The sequence below is a fragment of the Diadema setosum genome, chromosome 21 (genome assembly GCF_964275005.1).
Source record: "Diadema setosum chromosome 21, eeDiaSeto1, whole genome shotgun sequence".
NCBI lineage: Eukaryota > Metazoa > Echinodermata > Echinoidea > Diadematoida > Diadematidae > Diadema > Diadema setosum.
The window spans coordinates 3,191,740-3,212,725 of record NC_092705.1 but is presented as its reverse complement, the minus strand read 5'-3'; the positions used below and the strand labels follow the sequence as shown (position 1 = coordinate 3,212,725).

The following is a 20,986-nucleotide window of genomic DNA, read 5'->3' as shown; positions in this document are numbered from 1 at the left end:
ATCATCGTCGAGAAACCTTGGATTTTTTTTTAATCTCGTTCTCATGATTTTATGTCTGTTTGTGTTCTACTTTTCTGCTCGCGCATGGTTTGATTATAATATTATGTGTATATTTTCTCTCTCTCTCTTTCTCTCTATAATTATGTGTGTGCTTTTATACAATGCGATCTTGTCATTATTCTCTCTCATACTCGATCTTCTTGGTATTCTCTCTCTTCATGTTGATTGGTCGAGCATGTTTCTCTCACATTCTGTATGCTTCCCCTCCCTCTTGTTCACTTTCACACCTTCCATGTCTCAATCTATCTCTCCATTCTCGTCCGACCTGAAACAGGACGGAAACATTCAGGCCCTGCTCGAGTTCTTTTCTGCCAAGATCACCCGCGTTAGTCGAGGTTCCCAGAAGTGGGGACTTTTCCTTGCGGAGAAGGCGAAATAAGTACCACAGCCATTTTTACCAAGCCTTTGCCATCGTCAGCCTTCTTTGAAATTTTTTTTCGCACAGAAAGTGGAAAGGATATTTACTATTTTTATACTTCAAGAGTTCAATAACTTTTTTTTTTTCACTGCACTCAACTCGGGAATCTACCTCAGAATAAATTTCTTTCCGCATATCATGGACTGCGATATTACGGAAAGCAAGATTACTTTTCAGGGACTACAGTATATGCAATGCAAATGCATGGTGACTTATATTGATTCTTAATGATCATCACTTACTTAGCCAAAATATATGTCACATTTTTATATAATATTGACTGGCCTTGAGGGAGATACCAGGAAATATTGCCCAAACTGAAAGAATATTGCCCGAGTCGAGGACGAGGGCAATATTCTTCTCAGTGCGGGCAATATTTTCTGGTATCTCCCTCAAGGCCAGTCAATATCATGGTTATTACCTATCCCCTATTATAGGTAAATTAGGAAAATATGTGAATACGGCCATAGATCAAGCCACATTTGACTTACCTGTAGATCACCACCAGCATGTCGAATATTTGCAAAATTGTTCATCAATGTACATCATTCAACTCCAACTTCCAAGATACATATGTAGTTATAACAGGCGAACTTCAAACCTCTAAACTATTTACACTTTGTTTTTTCTTCTGTTTCAATTTGGAGAGTTGTAATAACTGATGGTCATTGTGCAGTTATTGAGCACAAATGGACTCATCATTGTTTGACTCGTAAAGTGCTGCTGGAAGAGGTCGACCTTGTATGAGTTGATTTATTGGCATTCTTCTGCGGTGCGTGTGTCCCGGATTTGTGAATGTCTCCTCTTTGTGATTGACCAGAATGTTTACAAGTAATAGTGAATGGCGAAACCCGGAAGAAGGATGATACCCACTAATATTGCCCGCTGACCTCGACGACCGATCAAAATACAAACTACAATTGCCCCGCAAAACTACCTCATATAGGTAATAATTCATAATATTTTTTCTATCATTTTTCTTCAGATTACTTGGATACACCCACATACAACCTCACAAACCGTGATTATGTCAATGACATAATCTGTCAATCACTGATAAAGTACTAGTAATGATTAACAAAAGACGTTGCAGAGAAACATGCAGGTTGTGCTCGTTCTATAGGAATAGGTGCATTTCATTGTTTTTAATTTGTTAATCTTTTTTTTTTCAGTACTTTACCAGTCGGACTGACAAACGATGTCACTGATAGGATGTTCGGAAAGTTTCTGTGGACATATCCAAGTAATCTGACGAAAAATGTGAAAAAAAAAAAATCAAATCATGAATGAAATGGCACGTATTCAAATATTCTATTGGCCACATAAGAACTGGTTTGGTAATGACGTATAGGTTAAACAGTATGTTTTTAACCACAGAAATATATTAATCTTACTGATGTATCCTATAGATATGAAATCTTCACACACTCTATAATCTTTCCCTCACTAGTTTCACCTGAGAGCTAGCACTTATATATATATATATATATATATATATATATATATATATATATATGTATATATATATATATATATATATATATATATATATATATATATTTGTTTTATTCAAGTTCCATATTCCACATTCCATATTCAGGTTTCATATTCCATTTGATTTTGGAGTAAAATATGTATAACACAACATTCAATATTATTTTACACATAATTTCACAAATGTATTAGGACATGTAATATAATGATGTGTAAATATGAGGAACCTACTAAAAAGCAATGCTTGTAGGATGTAGGTTCCAAAGAAATAATATAAGCGTTTAGTACAACATGCTAATTACGAAAGATGACGAAACATAAGCGAAAATCGGCATGTCGAGATTATAATAAACTCTAAGGAGTGTACAAAATAGTATGATGTTCAAGGTAAAACTCAGGGATTCAATGCTCCATAAAATTGCACTATTGGTCAAAGAAATGTGGCCAAATGAAGTCACCCGAGCGAGGCATCATTGCGAATAAGAACAGATATATCAAATGGTCACGGCAAGTAACTATACATAGGATTTAAAAAAAAATTGGCTTTTAGATTTTGCTTAAAGGAACTTAGAGAACTTGATTGCAGCCGAACAGAATCTAACTCATTCCAGAAGGAAGGACCGGTAGAAGTAATTGTCTTAAGGGCTAAAACTGTACAAACGGGGGAAAAGTGATGTGATCCACTGTGTCTTGTATAGGGTAATTATGAATTTCACTGTTTTTAACAAACATTGAGGAAAATAAACTAGGAAGATCGCCAATGCTCAACTTAAACATAAAAATTCCAACGTGATACAAATACAAATCAGAAACTTTTAGTAATTTACTGGAAACAAACAGTTCATTTGTATGATCCAATTATTATTAAATGCAATATAGCTCTGAAACAGCTTGCAGCTCTTTCCTGTTGTTTTCCTATATAAGAATGTATCACAATGAGAGCATGTTAGGGCCATTAATCATATTTTGGTTGCCACGGAAGTGGTATATGATAAGCTTAATTGTGTTAATGATATACCGATGAGTGTTCAACTACTTTTTAACTTCATTGTGAAATATGAGACCGCTGAAAGTTCTGAAAAGAGATTGAAAATCACTAAATATTCATACATATTCAATGTATATTACATATTATTTGCATTTGTAAGACATTGTTGCCCTGCATGGGTCCTGTTTTATTAGGAGTTAGTTGATTTCTATCATAAGTCTATATATGGCAGCATGTATATGGTATAACCGATTATATCTTTTGACAAAAAGGGGCCCTGATCTACATGATGGACAAAATAAACCATGTCAAATATATACAGATAACTATACTTGAATATATGTTGGTGTTCGGTAATTTGTACAATTCAGACTTTGTGCTTCCATCGGGGTATGTGCTAACATTACTATTTCCTATTTTTTCCATTCTTACGTAATGGAGGGGGTATATTAATCATGGTTGGTGATTTTAACATCGTGGTTTTTACCTGCACACACATAATCAAATACTGTATAAATAAGATGAGAAGTAAAAGAATTATGCTTCCGCATCAGTATTGTTTAAAAAAAAAGGGGGGGGGGGGTTACGCACATCGCCTACATGATTATTCCAATATTCGACAGAAAGGCGTGGTTAGAAATATCATGCCCTTCAAGAATCTATGGGGTAATCCCGAATGCTATATGACGTGAAGACTATATTATATACCGATATGCAGAGGTGAAATCATGTGACTTTCTTTGCATGGTGGCTTGTTCTGTTTATACAATAAAATCTGAATCGGAATTAACTGTGTGTGAACACTGGTGCAGTTAATGTGTCGTCAAATATACGAATAGGACCCCATGCCTGATGTATTTAAGTCCTGAGCAGTGATCTTTGCCTGTGTTGTGTCCCTCGACTCAAATGATATTATATCGACAATAGTATAGTTAGTGTAAAATGAACATAGATACAATGGGCATAACTACGGACTTATCTCATAGTTTTGACTATAACAAATCGTAATATGAAGTAATGAACATATAGAATTGAGTGTGATTTCAGCATGAGTTAACGACTTCACGATATAAATTTGGCAGCATATTAACTTTTTGGTAATATATATAACCCAATGCCCATTATATCTATGTTTATCGAAGGTAAGTACATAAAATTTTGAGGCCTATTGACGTAATTATAACAATTATGATGCCGATGTCAGTGAGAATAATGATGATGATGATGATGATAATGCGAAAAATATTGATGGTAATAACAATCGATGCTGATAATCATAATTTTCAGTCAGTTCAATGACGTTTATTTCCAGCAAACGATATAAAACAGGAGAACCGATAACGATGTATAAATGGGTACCTGGCAACGCTTATATAGGGTAATGGCAGGGCCCTCTTGTAGAACAGTGGCAACACTGAAGAGGCTATACCCTGGATAAAGAAGACATTGTTATTATGATTATATATATATATATATATATGAAGAGTTTGTTTGCAAAAACCGACAAGTCCATATTTGTCAAATGGAGATATTTGCGATTAAAGGTCAAGAAAAATAAAGAGAATGATAAGAAAATTTTCGCTTCTTTTGAACATAACTTCAAAAATGTACCTTTATATGTAGTGACCAATATATCATTTAAAAGGTATTATTTTGTACTTTATGACAGAGGCCATACTTAAAAATCTTCAAAAATGGACTTATCGGTTTTTGCAAACAAACTCTTCATATATATATATATATATATATATATATATATATATATATACATTAACACTGACGGTGGAAATCGACTATATAGTAATAAAAATATGGAAAGAGGAGAGAGGAGAGAATATCGAGCATTATGCTGCCACGTGATGTGGCATTATGTCGAGGCGCGGTATTTGGAAAATTGAACCGTTGAGCCTTTGGTAAACAGTTGGTCTAATTAGAAACGTGCACGGATGACAAATTATGAAAGAGCATACAATTCTAAGAGGAATTTAAAGTTTATTTGATGGAAATTGGTTTTGAAATATCTGAGATATCCCCCCAAACACACACACACACACACACACACACACACACACACACACACACACACGAAAGCAAAGAGGTCCTTTAACCCTATAAAGCCCGGGGGGGGGGGGGAGGGGCACATTGTGCCCCCCCCCCCCCACCGTATTTTCATTTGCCACTCCTACACCCTTTACCCGATTTCAACCAAATTTGGTGACTTTTCCTAAAATCTTATTGCAAACATTTTGATATATATAGTTTAGCTATGTCTGATATTGCTGGTTGCCATGGCAATCATAAACTGACAACCATGTTCGTCAGATTTTGCATGATTTTCTGTTCCAATTTCAGTTAACAATATGATAATGGATGAAATGGGGGTTTTCTTGACTGTAATTTGCTGAAGGACCAAAATGTGAAATGATTATGGTTGTTAATTACCCTGAAATGGTTTTCTTATTATTTCCTTTATTTTTTATATGACATAGGCATCAAACAATACATGTAATAGAAATAATGGAAAATACAGCATTTTCCAAAGACTACCCTTTTATTTTGTGTTAAATTCATAGAAGCATTGCCTGTAATATCATTTGTTTATGATATTATCAATCTGCAAACTCAAAACTTCAATATTTTTGAAAGATAAAATGTGATATCATCCATTCCAAGCAATACGTCATAGGTGTCAATATTTCTTTATATTATAATGAATAGCGCCCCCACATGTTGACGTTGAGAAATTTCAACCATAACAAACAGTGAAGGTTGACTTGCTTATCCTTTGTGGTAAATATGAAAATGATTGAAATAAAATAAAAACATATATACTTGGGATAAAGAAATAGAAAGAAAAAACATTATTTTAGCGTATTTCCTATGTATTTCTTTATATTTTGGTAAACAGCGCCCTCAGTGAATGACCTTGAGAAATTTCAAATGTTGGGTCATGTAGAGTATGAGTTGCTCTACTCACGTGCCAAATATGATGGTCATGCATCATATCAAAGAAGTTATATGGGGGCACAATGTGCCCCCCCCCCCCCCCCTTGGGCCTGGAAGGGGTCAATGGGCTTTACAGGATTAAAAGGTGGGACCAACCTTTTGTTAGATCCACTTTGTTTTACCTATCGGTAGGACCTACCTCAGATATCTCAGATATCTCTGACATTTCAAGACTGATTTTCATCGAATAAACTTTGAATTCATATTAGAATTGTATGCTTTTTCATATTGCGTATAAGTGGTATTTAATTATCGCACAAAAAAATTAGAAGCCTGAAGCCCCATCTCAACAAAAACTTATACCATTCCTTTGCAATATGTAGGACCATTCAAAAATATTGTGACTCGGTTATAAAATCATGATCTATAAGATCTTCGAAAAACAAGACAGTACCGATATAGATATGTATGAATTTGTCAACTGACGTTTATCACCATAGTTATAATTATATTGGAAAACTAGTAACACGTGCAATTTTCAATTTACTTGGAAATACTGAATGACTGGTGCAGGGCAGATTCAGGAATTCCGAAAAAGGGGGCGCGTTTACAAAATTAAAGGGACTGTACAGTACTGGTTGAGATGGGGATTCATGTTTTGAACATTCCTAAGAGAGATAATGAAAAGCCTCTTATGAAATATGAAAGAGCATGTAATTTTAAGAAGGATTCAACGTTTATTTGATGAAAATTGGTTTTCAAATGGCTGAGATATCCAAAAAAGTGCTAATAATAAAAGGCGACATGCCACAACTTTATTAGGATCTCTTTGTTTCACGTTGTTTTTGGATATCTCAGCCATTTCAAAACCGATTTTCATCGAATAAACTTTTGATACTCCTTAGAACTGCATACTCTTTGACATCTCATAGAGTGGTTTCTGAATATCTCGCAAAACGTTAAAAGCCACATCTTCACCTCGACCAGAACTGTACACACCCTTTAAAGGGGCGCACGCCCCCTCCCCAATTTTTCTTTTTATTTCTTTCATTTTAACAAAAAATAAATAAATAAAAAGACGCGCCCGCCCGGTGCACCCCCGCCTGGATCCGCCACTGCTGGTGGAAATTTTGACAAAGCGGTTTACGGATGAAGTCAGTTCAGGGGGTGTTTCATCAATTAAGTCAGCGCTGACAAGCTGTCAGTTTCTGACAATTTCAATAAAATCCTTGGTTTTGATCGGCTGAGATGCTCTGGTCACTGACTGTTACTATGGTGATTGTCAGAGACTGACAACTTAGCCGCTGACAACTTTCATGAAACCAGGGAGGTGGGAAGAGATTGGTTTTAATCACCTTTACAGACATTATACTAGCACCAGAAGCTGCGTTGTTTTAAATAATTCAGCAATGTCACTGGCATTTTATACTCAGTATTTATTTATTTATTTATTTATTTCTAATCTTTTGTCAGGGTAGTCCATTCACCAATAAATAGTGGTCTTCCATGGAGCCCTGAATAATATTGATGAACATATGTACATTAAATAGCAAAACGTATATACAGAATAATAGTGGGATATACATTAACAATAGGCCTAATAACTTTAGGCCTATATGATCTCATCATGAATTCATCCGTGTTTTCAGTTCAGTTCAGTTTATTTCCGCATTCCATTTTCAACACAATGTATAACAAAATTTGACAATATCTCAGAAATAATATGAATTGTCCCAATGCATCAATGCACATTATAGAGCCTACGATTGTATGAAGAAAATACATGGGGAGAAAAATATAAACAATGTCAAGTTGAGGGTAAACTGTACGATAAGTACAGTTCAAACTGGGTTTAAAGAACATGTTATATATGTATACAATATGAAATTGCAAATGCAGGGGACCATCTTTACTACAGAAAATTTTTATTCACACAATCGTTATATTCCCTTAAAAAGTAAGTATCTCGAGACCAATATTATATGATGTAAATACAGGTATACGGAAAGCAATCCCCACTACTAATATGGATTTAACAAGAATCGTCCAACGAGCACTCTCTTTAGAATTAATCTCATTTAAAGATATATATTTTAAAGGCTATTGTATTCACAATCAGTAGGCCCATACCAGTATGTTTAAAAATGCATTTGATATATTCTTTCAAAATGATATCGACTCACAGTCATTTTGTGCTCTTCTTCCATGAAGTCTGGTGCCAGATGTTGTTCAAAGTTCTCAGTTTTCCTTCTTTTTTTTTTTTTCTTTTCTTCAGACCATGTGTGTCATTGGGGAAAGATGCAAAAAAAAAAAAAAAGAGAGGAAAGTAAACAAATAAACAAACAAAACACGCCTCGGGAGAAAAGTGTAGGTTTTGAACTGACGGCGTCGATATTAACAACTTGAAGAAACTGCCTTTACGTGTTTTAAGACCCCGCCCATCAGAAGAGAATCGCAATTCTCCCTTTCATATCCCTTCTTCATCAGTTTGCACGTGCTAACGATGTTATTGTTCGGTTCATGCAACACAAATTCAAACATTTATTTCCGGAGATCATCCACAATCTGATTCTCCTCCTCAGAAATAGTTTGACAGACAAAAATATCGACTGTGTCGTTGGTCAGGGCAGAACAGCCCACAAGAGGAAAACAAATCGCTCGTTCATGGCTACTCTGGTCATGACCTATGACGTCACAATCATGGAATACTGAGAGCCCTATCACTCGGGGTGCCGTCTGATATTCAGGAACAACTTGTAGATTCTGCGAAATAAACAGACTTTATTGCACAAAATCAGCATTGATGCTGAAGTAAACTACCTTAATGTATCATTAATCTTACAAAGGTATGATATCTGATTTTGTCCAGTTTTCAAGCCAGGAATTCCAGCGTAAGAAATATAGTCCCAAGTTGCTGCATTGCATGAACTCTGTATGTGTTGGGTCTATGAGCTACATGGTCGACCGTATAGTGTAACGTTAGTGTTTTGGCATGAATCAACACTCACAAAACATGCTCAAATAATATTTTGTACTCCCAAGGCATTTCATCTGGACTCCCTTTCACATATCGTGATTCGTCAATCATACAAGCATCGGACTTTGCCGAAATTGGGACACAGTTTCAACATCAGGCGTCCTAAACCGCGATTATCGTCCATCGCTGAGTCACTGTTCCCAAGATAGGTGCGCTTGAAGTCCACATATAAACTGGGTGCCGCTGCTGCAATTTGCTTCTTCGACGTGAAAGGAGTTTACCTTGCAAGTCAACAACACGGTGCATGCAGCTAGCTACCCACGATAGCACCGTGTAACTGTTCAGATTGTTCTGATCGCCTCCAGTATATCTAAACAGCAGAATGCTGAAGAGTTCCGAACCAAACGTAGATGGATAACTATATTTCTGGTTTGGTCAAGGATTGGAAAGCAGCTATTGAACTGAGCCGAGACTGTTAGGCTCAGCTTCAAAAAAGACGGAGGTCTACGGAACCCAGTGCAGTGGCAGTGCAGTGGACGACATTTTACTTCCCATCATCGGAAAGAGAGCAGCTCGCCAACATGAGTAACTCAATGAAAGCACCGCCACCAAAGAAGGACTCTCGTATGAGAATTCGTGCCTTCCCAGTACGTGTGGATAAATTTTGCACCATTCGTAGAGTCTGTATGATTGTTACAAATGTAGAATTTAGATTTATTCTGAAATTCATGAGAAAAAGAGAGACCATCTGACCATGGCATGGCCTAATGCCATGGGCATGACAAAATGTTAATGACATGATGTTGTTAATGTTGGTTTGCATAGTTGGATGTCCAAGACATCGGCACCGTATTGTTGTTCTATCAATAGAAACTTGAACTATCTCACAATTTGCCTTAAATTTTACATGTCAAGAAAATACTCTGAATTCACAAGCGTGCATTAAAAATGCGATTTGCGATATGCCCTCGGCGCCTGCAACCCTCAATCATTACTGCTTCGAACGCATAGAGGTCTATGCGTGTGCGGTGTTTATTTTGACGCACTCAATTGCACCCAAATTTTGAACCGACACACCTACCCTCTATTGACAATATGTGTGAAATGCATGTACGGTATCATTGTTTTGCTGTTGATCTCGTTTATTATCGGGTTTTTCAGTAATATTTGGACATATTCAAATCCCCATTGAAGAATGCAAAACCACTGTACACAGTCTCATGTGTGAACGTTTGTTCTGTACGCGCAATGCTTCAATAGGGGGTGTCGGTTTCCATGTACAGTGTCGATGTGTTGGACACCTACCAAGTTCTGGAAGTTGGTGCAAGGGAAATGGCATACATTAGAACTGTAACAATAGGCCTACCTTCCCAGGTCTCAGAATTGCAGAATGTAGTCTTGAATTTAACGTTCAACTTCTACATACATGTATGGTAGCCCTACTACATATCGACCACCCTTTTTGAAATCGACCGCGTATACATTGGCGCACAGAACGCTTAGTACGCACTTCACTGTGCGCAGAGCACATAAAAATGGATTGGCTTAGACCGTAGATGAGGATGGTGTGGGAAAACGCGAAAATTCACTGTTCATGAATGGTTTTAATCAAGGACAAAATTTCGAATTAATATTTTCACCGAATCGTAATGTAATGTCTATGGAAGTTTCTAAAAAGCTTCGTACAACACGATGTTCAATACAACTCGGTTTGCGTGCATTGTCAATGCAAAAACAGCGGTCGATCTCAATAAGGAGCTTTACCGCGGGGAGCTGAAACGAGGCCACGCAAGTTCGACGGCGATATTTTTGCACTGAAACTTCGAATCGAAAAGGGAACAACGGCATTTGATAGTGCTGGATTTTCTCAATCACGTACATGTAGGTCAAGTTTTTTTACGTGAATTTCAGTGTTAAATATTCTTATCAAGCAAATAAACATTAGGCGGTCGATGAGTAGTAGGTCCAACCATACAGTGTAGGTTCATTATGTAGCTACATGATGTAAAGATCAAGGACCAAGGTTCAACCTCCCTTGCCAACTACATGTACATGTTGCAGCAGGCGGTCGAATTTTGGACGGTGTTGTGGTCGAAGCATCGGCTCTTTAGACATTCTATTTACATGGTAGCTTGTAATCACATTTAGTACAGTAGACCCTATCATTCTTCCTTGCCATGGCATGTAGGAAACATTTATTCACTAGTGGTCAGTTGTAATCTTACGCACCCACACATAACATGCGGAGGTCAAGCAGGTCACACTTTCAGGATTGTGCACTTCAGATAGTGTGATGCTACTTTGAACCAGGCACATGCAGAATGTAGACAGTATGTGGTAATCTAATCTAATTTCACCCTTTTTATCATTTAAATGACAAAAACATTGTCACTTCGCTATAGAATTAGAAATGAATTTTCGGAATTTACACTACTGTTATGTACAGTTTATATTTCTTTTCCCAACATGTAAACTTTAGCTAGTATTACAGCTGGTAAGAAAATGTACAAAGTTATTGTAGTTTGGAGATGGAAATCGTGGTGTTGCTCCATGTTTTTAGCGTACATTGCAATAGAATTGGCGCTGTGCACCGGCACAGCATTGTTGACTCATTGGTAAAGAAATTAAATGGTGCTGCCGCCATTTGGGTTTTACAGTTAGGGCCTACTGTACACGCAATACAAGAATTAATGTTATGAATTGCATTAGAAAAATTGATAACCTTCCTTGTCAGGGTTGAGTTTCACTTTGAATGCCTAGTCCAATGTGTAGGTTTGAAGCACACAACATTGCACACAATAAACAAATGGCATACTTGTCTTTGACATGGGGTGTATGCTAGCAAGTGATTATTTCCCCATGTTACTTGTACAGAGCTGTGCAAGCACATGATGTCGTTAAGAATAAAGGGGAATGAAAGGGGGAACATGCTCTGTTAGACATTTGCTGCATTATTGAAAGTAAGTATCACACATGTAGACTATATTGCAGATTGATTTTCAATTCATAAGCATTCAGAGAATTCTTCAGTAGATTAGAATTGTTCCAAATAATTGCGGTTAAACTGGGTAAAAGTCTGCAGGGGTAGTCTAAATGCGGGCTGCCCATCATGATCCATGATTTATGAATCTATGAGTTCAGTTGATTACGATTTGCAATCCGTTGTAGTGGAGAATCCTCTTTAACTAAATTTTCGATAAAGGCAACCCCCCCCCCCCCCCCCCCACACAAAAACAACAACATATAGAAGTGCTCCTAGGAAAATTAGGCTATGGTTAAGAATGATTTGATGATAGCTAATGGGATTTACATTGGTTTGAGACTTCATTGTAAAATTTGTATCCCTTTTTATAGTGCTACACAGCATTCAGTGGTAACACTGTACAGTGTATGTGCAGTGATTGATTTACATGTACATGCAAACCTGTCTGGAGTAGCACCGTGTGTGTGAGAGTTGCCCAAATGTTGCACGATACTAGTAGACGACCATGGACTATAACTCGTCTAACGTAACTTGCAAGTCATGCTAATATCTGCCATGCCGTATTTGCATCAAACACCGCTCTTTGCCAGTAATGCAATGATGGATAGGTGATAAACCTTGTGGCTTTTGCTGTTAGTGTGCTAGACAGGCACGTAAAGGTGCAGTGGCCTGAGATAAAAGTGTAAGTAACAGACTGCATGAAATAACAGAATGACCATGCGTAAAAAAGGAGGGGTTGCATGCTTATTTTGGGACTATTCCCATGATGGCTCTGCAGTATTTAGTACTCTGTGCTGACCATAGTGTGGGGGGGGGGGGTGGGCTGCCTTGACATCCATTTCACATTCACTGCTGATACTACAAAATTGTAGACCATTTCCACATTTTGATGGCTGACACCACAAATAAAGGTGTGTGGGCAAACGTGCGTAGTGAATGTTGAATTGTGTTTGAAACAGTGAGGTTCAGTGATGCTCCTGTTTATTTTTAAGTGGAGAAGAAGCATCTCTCTATGATTTGGCAAGAAAAGTGTCTTTCTCTTACTTACGGTTTTGCCGTTTGGGTTTACATACATGTATCAACCATTCAACAGTGCATACACATATGGACCACAGAGTGGTTGTTCAAATTTCCTACAGTACAGTGTTATATTTTAGTGCAGATGATGTGTACTTGGCGGGCAATGTCTGTTTAGTATTCCATGGGGTATGTGGAGCTGGTTATTTTCAGAACGCAAACCTACAAATGCAAGTCTTGTTCTTCCATCATGAAGTAAAAGCAATATCAACTGTAAGGATATTTGTGGGGGGGGGGGGGGGTAGGGAGTGGGTCAAGACCTGTTTTTGATGGGCAGGCCTGTGGAGTACGTGTACCTTGGCCATGTTTGATACCAACACAGTTGTCCCACACATGTTGTAGAACAGCACAGCCTGCCTGCCTGCATTGTGCACTCACCACTCCATCAATATCATTCATACCTGCTATCTAGACTCCTCGTCCGTAAACATGTGGGTCATTAAAAGAAATCCGAGCCATGTAGGAAATAATCAGGAAAGCAAAGACTTGTAATGTTCCAGTACATACTTGTACGTGATGTGCTGCTTATGAGGAACTCAGGACGTCTTCAGCTTTGTTGATGTTGCAGGGATATCTGTGTTGACATACGATTCAGAACATTTTTTTTTTTTAAACACAAAGTGCTTTTGCTAATTGTGTATAGAATAAAACAAAATGAGAAATCCTACTAATGACACAATGTAAAGTTTTGGTTCCATAAAAATCTCTCAGAAATTTCAGAATAAAAAGATTTTACTTTCCATTTTAATGGTGAGACGGTACATATTCTTACATGTATGTCACGGCAAGCAGTATTCTGGCTATAAAAATATTGCACATGTGTAATTGCACCTCCTGTGCCATGCAATACTTCATACACTGTCATTACAAAGCATCTACACTGTACATTGTATAGTCATTATTCAGCTTATGCTGGTTTTCTGTGTGTAATAACAGCTGAATATTCATCCATCCATATGTGAAAATTTTTCGTTTGTGCTTGGTGTCATTGAACAGACAAATATGGACGAGAAGTATGTGGCAAGCATCTGGAACCTGCTCAAAAATGCTATCCAGGAGATCCAGAGGAAAAACAACAGTGGCCTGAGCTTTGAGGAGCTGTACCGCAACGCATACACCATGGTCCTTCACAAGCACGGGGAAAGGTTGTACACAGGACTTAGAGATGTAGTCACAGAGCATCTGGTCGACAAGGTGAGTTTATCCTTTTAACTTAGTAGTATACCAGGTTCCAGTAGCATCAATTCATAGATGGGAACACCGAGTATACATGTACACGTGTTCCAGTGTCCCAAAATGGAAACAAATGTGTCTACATTTGTGGCCTAAATTCATGTTTACTTGTATTATAATGAGTAGAAAAATAACTTTAGCAAAAGATAAGAATTTATGCTATCAATGGCTGTTCTTTGTCTGTCTCAGATTTATGTGTATTTTTGCATTTGATGCAATCACATGTAAATTTTCCAATGCGAACTGTGCTTGTTTTGCTACAAAATTTGTGTAAAGACGTACATAGTACTGTAGCAATCAAGGTTGAGCACACCATATCAATTTCTCATGGCTGATAGATATTTTGCATTTTTCAATGGCACATGCAGTTGAAAAGGGAATGAATGAACTGCTTCAGACTCCTCAGCTACATGTTTTGCACCATGTTTGTTGAATCAGTAACCTGTCCATATCCATTCTTCGCAGACATTGGATTCTTTCAAAGCTAACCTTAAACAGTCCTTTTCACTGAAGCACACATTTCTCTCTCTCCTCCTTTTCTACAGTGTGCCTAGGAATAGTTCTAGACAGACCACAGAGTATATGCTTTTGCATTGATTTGCGTTATTATCATTATCTTTATTATCGTTGCCCACAGGTGCGAGTAGACGTTCTCAAGGCACTCAATAACAACTTCCTGCAGACGTTGAACGCGGCGTGGAACGACCACCAGACAGCAATGATCATGATCAGAGATATTCTCATGTACATGGTATGTCAGCAACCATTCTCTTATGGGAACACAGTGGGACCTGTGCGGAGTCTGTGGGGACTTCAGAATTGGAATAGGGAACATGTTAAGGTCTTTGTGATTATGTTCCATTTGAATGACACGACAAACATAGTGTCGTTCACTAAAGAACACTAATAACATGGAACATCGTCCTACTGAGCACTGTAACCACACCATCCCCGGAAGCCTTCCGCCATCGACTGACAGAAGGCAGTAGATAAGTCCCTGGACTGTTTCTACTTACAGCGTGTATTTACTCTGAGCCATGCACCTCAACCACTGTGTTTCACACTCACACTCACACACATCCAAAGTTTGCAAGAATCTTCATATTTGAAGGAAGCAGACTGAAGCAGAAGAAGAAGAAGAACCCTTTGTGCAGTGTATATTTACATGCGAGGGACATTGCATGCCCTGTATGTTACATGTGCATACTGCTATGTAAGCACTTGTTTAAAACCTAAAGACTAGTCCCAGGTATACTTGGGCAAGTGTGTATGACAAATGTGTCCTGATAGCAAAGTCTGATCGTCCTTAAAGAGGTTAAAAGAAAAGTTGAAAGATGTGTGGTAGCTTCATGCCATTATTTCTCTCAACATAACTGCTCCATGTATGAAAAATGATTACTTGTACAGTGCACTCCCGTTACAACGAACACAGTTATAACGAAGTAAAACTTCTGGTCCCAAAATTATCGCCATTAAAGTCCATGGTACAAAATTCGATTATAACGAACACGGTTATAGCAAAATTTTTCGTTATAACGAAGTCTTTTCCGAGCGCCATTGACAAAGAAAAACAAAAGAAATGTGCTCCGTTATAACGAACTGAGAATCGCTTTCGAAAATACGTATGGGAACAAGCATTTATAGCGTCTCTGCATGAGCGAACGCGTCACATCACTGTGTGTTCGCTTGGTGTGTCACGCACAGTTTCCGAGGGGAACATGCGTTCTTGTAATACAATAATCTGAAATTGAATAACTATTTGTTTTATTGCTCACATAGCTTTCCAGTGTATGACGAGTATTCAACAAACAGAATATCATATATGCATGGCTTCCTTGTTTTCGTTATATATTGTATTTGTTCGGTTATAGTGAAATTTCGTTATTACGAAAGAAAACTGCCGGTCCCGAGCATTTCGTTATAACGAGAGTGCACTGTAGAGGGTTCAGGGTAGTGATCGTTTTGTATCAGATGTTGATATGACTATTTAAGTATAAGTTTGTCGATCTAGGAATAAGATGTACAGTACTCGAGGAGGATGAGGTACCTCACCCTACACGTCCACAGGGACGGTGGTTAAGCATCCCTCCACAGTGGTGTCTGTGAGAGGCTTCCATCTGTCTTGGACGAAAACCATCAAAGTAAAAAAAAAAAAAAAAAAATGTTCTAAGACTGCTGAATGGACAGATTTTTCTGTCTAGTGTGAGCATTTCCCTATTAGATGGTGTTATATCACAACCAGTGATGGACAATTGGAGCTGATGTCATTGAACTTGGTTGTTTATGATTTTGAGATAGAGAGTGTGTCTGTGCATATAATATGGTATTATCTCAGCAAAGTTTAGTAAGACTATAAAAGTAATTACGTTCTTTACCAGCTTTGTAGAGGGTGAAAGTCATTAAAATTTCTACTCCGCAAAATGTCCATGTTTACAGCGCTGTTTGACTTCACTTCCAATATGATTGTACATTTACCCGGTAATATCTTGACCGTGTTGCTTGTTTGATATTCAGAGTTTGTTTTAGATGATTTTAATTCTTTCATACATGTAAATGTTGCCTGTTTTGTCATTGTTGTTGTTGTCTGACCCCTACAGGATAGAGTGTATGTTCAGCAAAACAATGTGGACAATGTGTACAACCTTGGTTTGAAGATCTTCAGAGACCAGGTGGTCAGGTATGGGAACATCAGGGACCATCTACGACAGACGCTGCTGGACCTCGTCATGAGAGAAAGAAGAGGAGAAGTCATTGACAGGTGATGACTTTGTCGAACCTTGAAACAGGTTACGATGCAGAATTAACATGCCCTCCCCCCCCCCCCTCTTTCCCCTACTGTTCTGTCCTTGCCAGTTTTGAAATAAGTAGCTTGGTACCAATGTTGGCGAAGGAGTTGTTGGAAACTATAGATCTTAAGGATATTGGAACAGATGGCGTATGTGAGATGAATTTGTGATAGTTGTAATATTTACCTCATCATTGATGTATTGTCATCAAGAAATGTTTGGTGTTTAAGTCCAGAAATGACTCTATGCCATCAATCTCACTTTACTTGGAAGCCTATTAGTTGTTCTGGGGTCTGTTTCAGGAAAGTCTTATGAGAGACTTTTTGCTCATGAGACTTGCTTGTGAGAGACTTCATGAAATGGATTTCACTTCTCTTTGAAAGTCTCTCATAGCTACATATGAGCGACTTTAGCCATTCTGAGATTTTTGTGAGGACCTTAATGTGATGACTTCATGAAACAGACCCCAGGGCTATCCTTGTGACATCATTTGTGTGTGTGTGGTCAATTTGTTACGCCTACTGTAGTATTCTACCACCCATGGTACCTACATTCACAGCAGTGGCCTTTGTGCTAAATTTGTCCACAGACTAGCGGTAAAGAATGCCTGTCAGATGCTAATGGTTCTTGGCATCGACTCAAGGTCGGTGTACATGGAAGACTTCGAGCGGCCTTTCCTGGAGCAGTCTGCCGACTTCTACAGGGTGAGTTAACTATCTTCAGGTCTAGTACTGGCGTTTCTGTGCACGTCAAGAGCAGCATAGGCTCAGTCTTTGAGGAAATCTCGCTCAGAAGTATTCCTGTATGTTCTGATTCTATCCTCGCGTAGCATTAGGCTAGCCTGGTCCTGTTCTTGATCTGGGCCTGTTTCATAAAAGATGTTAGGATGTCAACTCTTGCTGGAATTACAACTTCCCATAGCAACAGCCAATCAGGAAGCTGCATTCTTATCGTTCCCATGACATTTGCCATTCCAGCAAGAGTTGTTATCGTATCAACTTTCTATGAAATGGGGTCCTGATGTGACTTTGATGACCTGAAGTTGGCCCTGGTGCCAATGAGTACATCGATACGGAGCAGATAAATTTCCCCTGTGGAAAATATACCTTTTGAAGGATGCAGCCTAACCAAAGCACGCATAGATGTGCACAGATCTGCCTATGTTTGAACCTGAAACTACTTTGTAGTTTCCATTTTGAAGACCTTGGAGATATTTCCACACAGTAATCAAGTCTCATTGATAATTGGCAGAGTAAATGACGTTTACATTGAATTCAAAAAAAAAGAAGAGAAAAGAGAAGTCACTTTTTGGAAATGCTTCACTTGTCTGCAATTTGCTACCTCATGAATAACTGTTGAATCTATACAGAAAGGCCATTCAGTGAAACTGTAAAGTTTGTCGTTATAGAGAAATGATCTCTACGTAGAGTCTGGGTAGCCATTCTGTATCGGAGTCATATATTTGTACACAATAACAATGTGTGTTGGGGCTAAATGATCAAAGGAAAGGTAAGAAATTGGCGTTTTTTCCGGGCCATGATTTTCCAACTTTCAACGTAACAGAAACGTGTCCAAATATTTGGATTTAGCGCCGCAGCTAGACTCCGCCCCTAGCAACGAGGGAGTGATCTTATTGGTCTGTGCGTGGCATCCTGAGTACTGACTGGTCGTGTGTAGACCGCTGGCGCTAAGCTTGAATGAACATCGCGGCGGTCGCTAGGAGCATGCCTTCTTTTGTCAAGCGATGAAAACTGTCTCGCCTCCCCTTGATCGTGATAGCATCGGAGGGAAAACTTTGAAGGCGTTTTTCTCGAAACTCTGATTTCCTTAACCACTTGACATGCTCTTATACAATCATCGATATCTCCACAACCGAGTGCATTTATGAGTTGTACTATATATGAAATTAAAGTAGAATAGTAAGGGAATAATGTCATGCAATTTTCAGAAAATTGTCCTAACCGACTTTCGGATCCTTTTGTTGTAGCGGGTCACATATGTGTGTATGTGCACCATGCAGAATAGAGTATGTAGTCTTCCTGTAATACAAAGTGTGTGTGTCCGCCTGTAGTGATGAGATAGGATGAAATGTGGGTTGCTTTCAGCAATATTGTGTCTAATTGCTTTTTGTCACATGCCTATTTAGATTCAGCTTTGCTAGACTAACTATGCACCTACCCTGGCCATTGTTTGAGGTCAGAAACTGATTTTTCTTGGCTGGGATTAGGTAGCTGCTGGCCACCCTGTGGCCATTGTGTACAAGAACTGGTGAATGCATAAATTGGTGTGGCCATTGAAATATAATGGCCATTCTATACAGGTGGCCACAGTGACAGATATTGCTGTATGATCCATTGGGTCAAACTGTCAAGCATTCAGTGTGAAGAAATTCACATGATGGTTCAAATGTCACTTTCTCAGATGGAGAGTCAGAACTTCCTCGCAGAGAACAGCGCATCGGTGTACATTAGGAAAGTTGAGGCTCGCATCAACGAGGAGGCTGAGAGGGCTATCCATTACCTAGACAAGTCAACGGAAGACCCTATAGTGAAGGTGAGAGGAGCTAGTTTGAGGAGGGTACTGCAACATATTTCTGTCGGTCTGTTCTTTCCACAGTGCTTATCCATCATCTGTCTGTCCACTGTAAAACCATTAATTTTTATGTGCATGCAACTTTCACAAATGAAGGAATTTATTGCAAAATGGTCTAAGTGCCACTATTAAATATGTCAAAGTAAGTTCATCATCAGAGCAAAATTAAACCTTTCCAGTGATATCTGACTTGTAACATAACAAGGGATATTTTAGAAGTTATGATTAAAAATATTCTGTATTTTCTTGTTATTTTCTTCTTTTTTTTTTTTGTAGCAGGTTTAATCACAAATATCTCAACTTAACAAGAATGGATTTAGCTCGTTTTGCGATAAAACTCTTCAAATTTCCACATGATTTGTGAAAGTAAAATGCGTGCAAAAGTTTTTGTGCACACTATGCATTGAGTGACAGTCTCCAATTCATGAAAGTTTCATGCTGCAAAAAAGGCTGTAGACTCCAATTTGCAACTGTTTCCGGTTTTACAATTTCTCGCTAATCTTATCTGTCTTTATCAGTTTGTTTGTGTTAATCATTCATCTCTCAACCCCTTCTTGTATTCCATCAGGTTCTAGAGGAAGAATTAATTTGCAAGCACATGAGGACAATTGTAGAGGTGAGTGAAAGGATTAATTGAAAAGATGGGTAAAATCCATCCTTTTGTGCCAAGTAATACCACTGAAATTTGCAAAAAAGTTTCAACTGTAAAAAAAAAAAAATTCAGGATACCGAGGTCTAAGTAAAATTATGATATGTAGGTCTTGATTAAAGGTATGTGAGCATGTAATTCCAGATTTGTCTTTGACATGCTCTAGAGTGATTTGACAAGTACTTGAGTTTGCATGATATGAAACAGAATATTGACAACTTTTATGTAGACAAATTGACTTTCCTTTCTTTGTCCTTTTTTTTTTTTATATGAATGATTGTTTCACTCAAGTGTGTAAATGGTAGTTGCAGGGATTATTTAGCATTGGTTGTAAATCTCAATTCCATTTAAGAGTGAATCAGAGGTGATATTACTGCTCTTATGTTTGTGATTGGAGGTATTTGATAGGAGGTGGCTGTTTCACTTACTGGTGATACTCCACAAGAAAAAGTATGTGACACATCTTTACATTTAAATTTTATGAGCAAATGATATCATAGAACTACTCCATCTCTATCATTTTGTTAGAAATGTTATGCATTATCAAAGTTATATTGTCTTTCTTACAGATGGAAAATTCTGGAGTAGTACACATGTTGAAGAACAACAAGAAAGAAGGTATGATTTATTTGTGCATTGTAAACTTTTTATTTGTCAGCACAACTTGGTCAGTTGGCCATAGGATCAAAGGTCAAGTGAAAATGCCAAGATTTCACATTTTTCTCTGTCTCAAAAATGGCTCAAGGTATCTTCGTAAAAATTATTACAGATACATGTATTGCC

The 20,986-nt window shown here is 38.0% G+C and overlaps 1 protein-coding gene across 2 annotated transcripts in view; it reads left to right on the top strand.

Annotated features, from left to right (window-relative positions):
* The first annotated feature begins 8,857 nt into the window (after positions 1–8,857).
* The window catches only part of LOC140244277 (cullin-3-B-like), a 29,435-nt gene continuing 17,306 nt past the window's right edge, over positions 8,858–20,986 (top strand). Inside the window, exons 1-8 of one of the 2 annotated variants that reach the window (XM_072323923.1) lie at positions 8,858–9,530; positions 13,940–14,137; positions 14,814–14,927; positions 16,774–16,934; positions 17,552–17,666; positions 19,384–19,515; positions 20,123–20,170; positions 20,773–20,821. In XM_072323923.1, the coding sequence (XP_072180024.1) occupies positions 9,465–9,530; positions 13,940–14,137; positions 14,814–14,927; positions 16,774–16,934; positions 17,552–17,666; positions 19,384–19,515; positions 20,123–20,170; positions 20,773–20,821 (883 nt within the window). In that variant the 5' untranslated portion in view covers positions 8,858–9,464. Of the gene's footprint in view, positions 9,531–13,939; positions 14,138–14,813; positions 14,928–15,320; positions 15,390–16,773; positions 16,935–17,551; positions 17,667–19,383; positions 19,516–20,122; positions 20,171–20,772; positions 20,822–20,986 lie in introns of those variants that run through there. The other variant, XM_072323924.1, reaches the window with a different exon arrangement.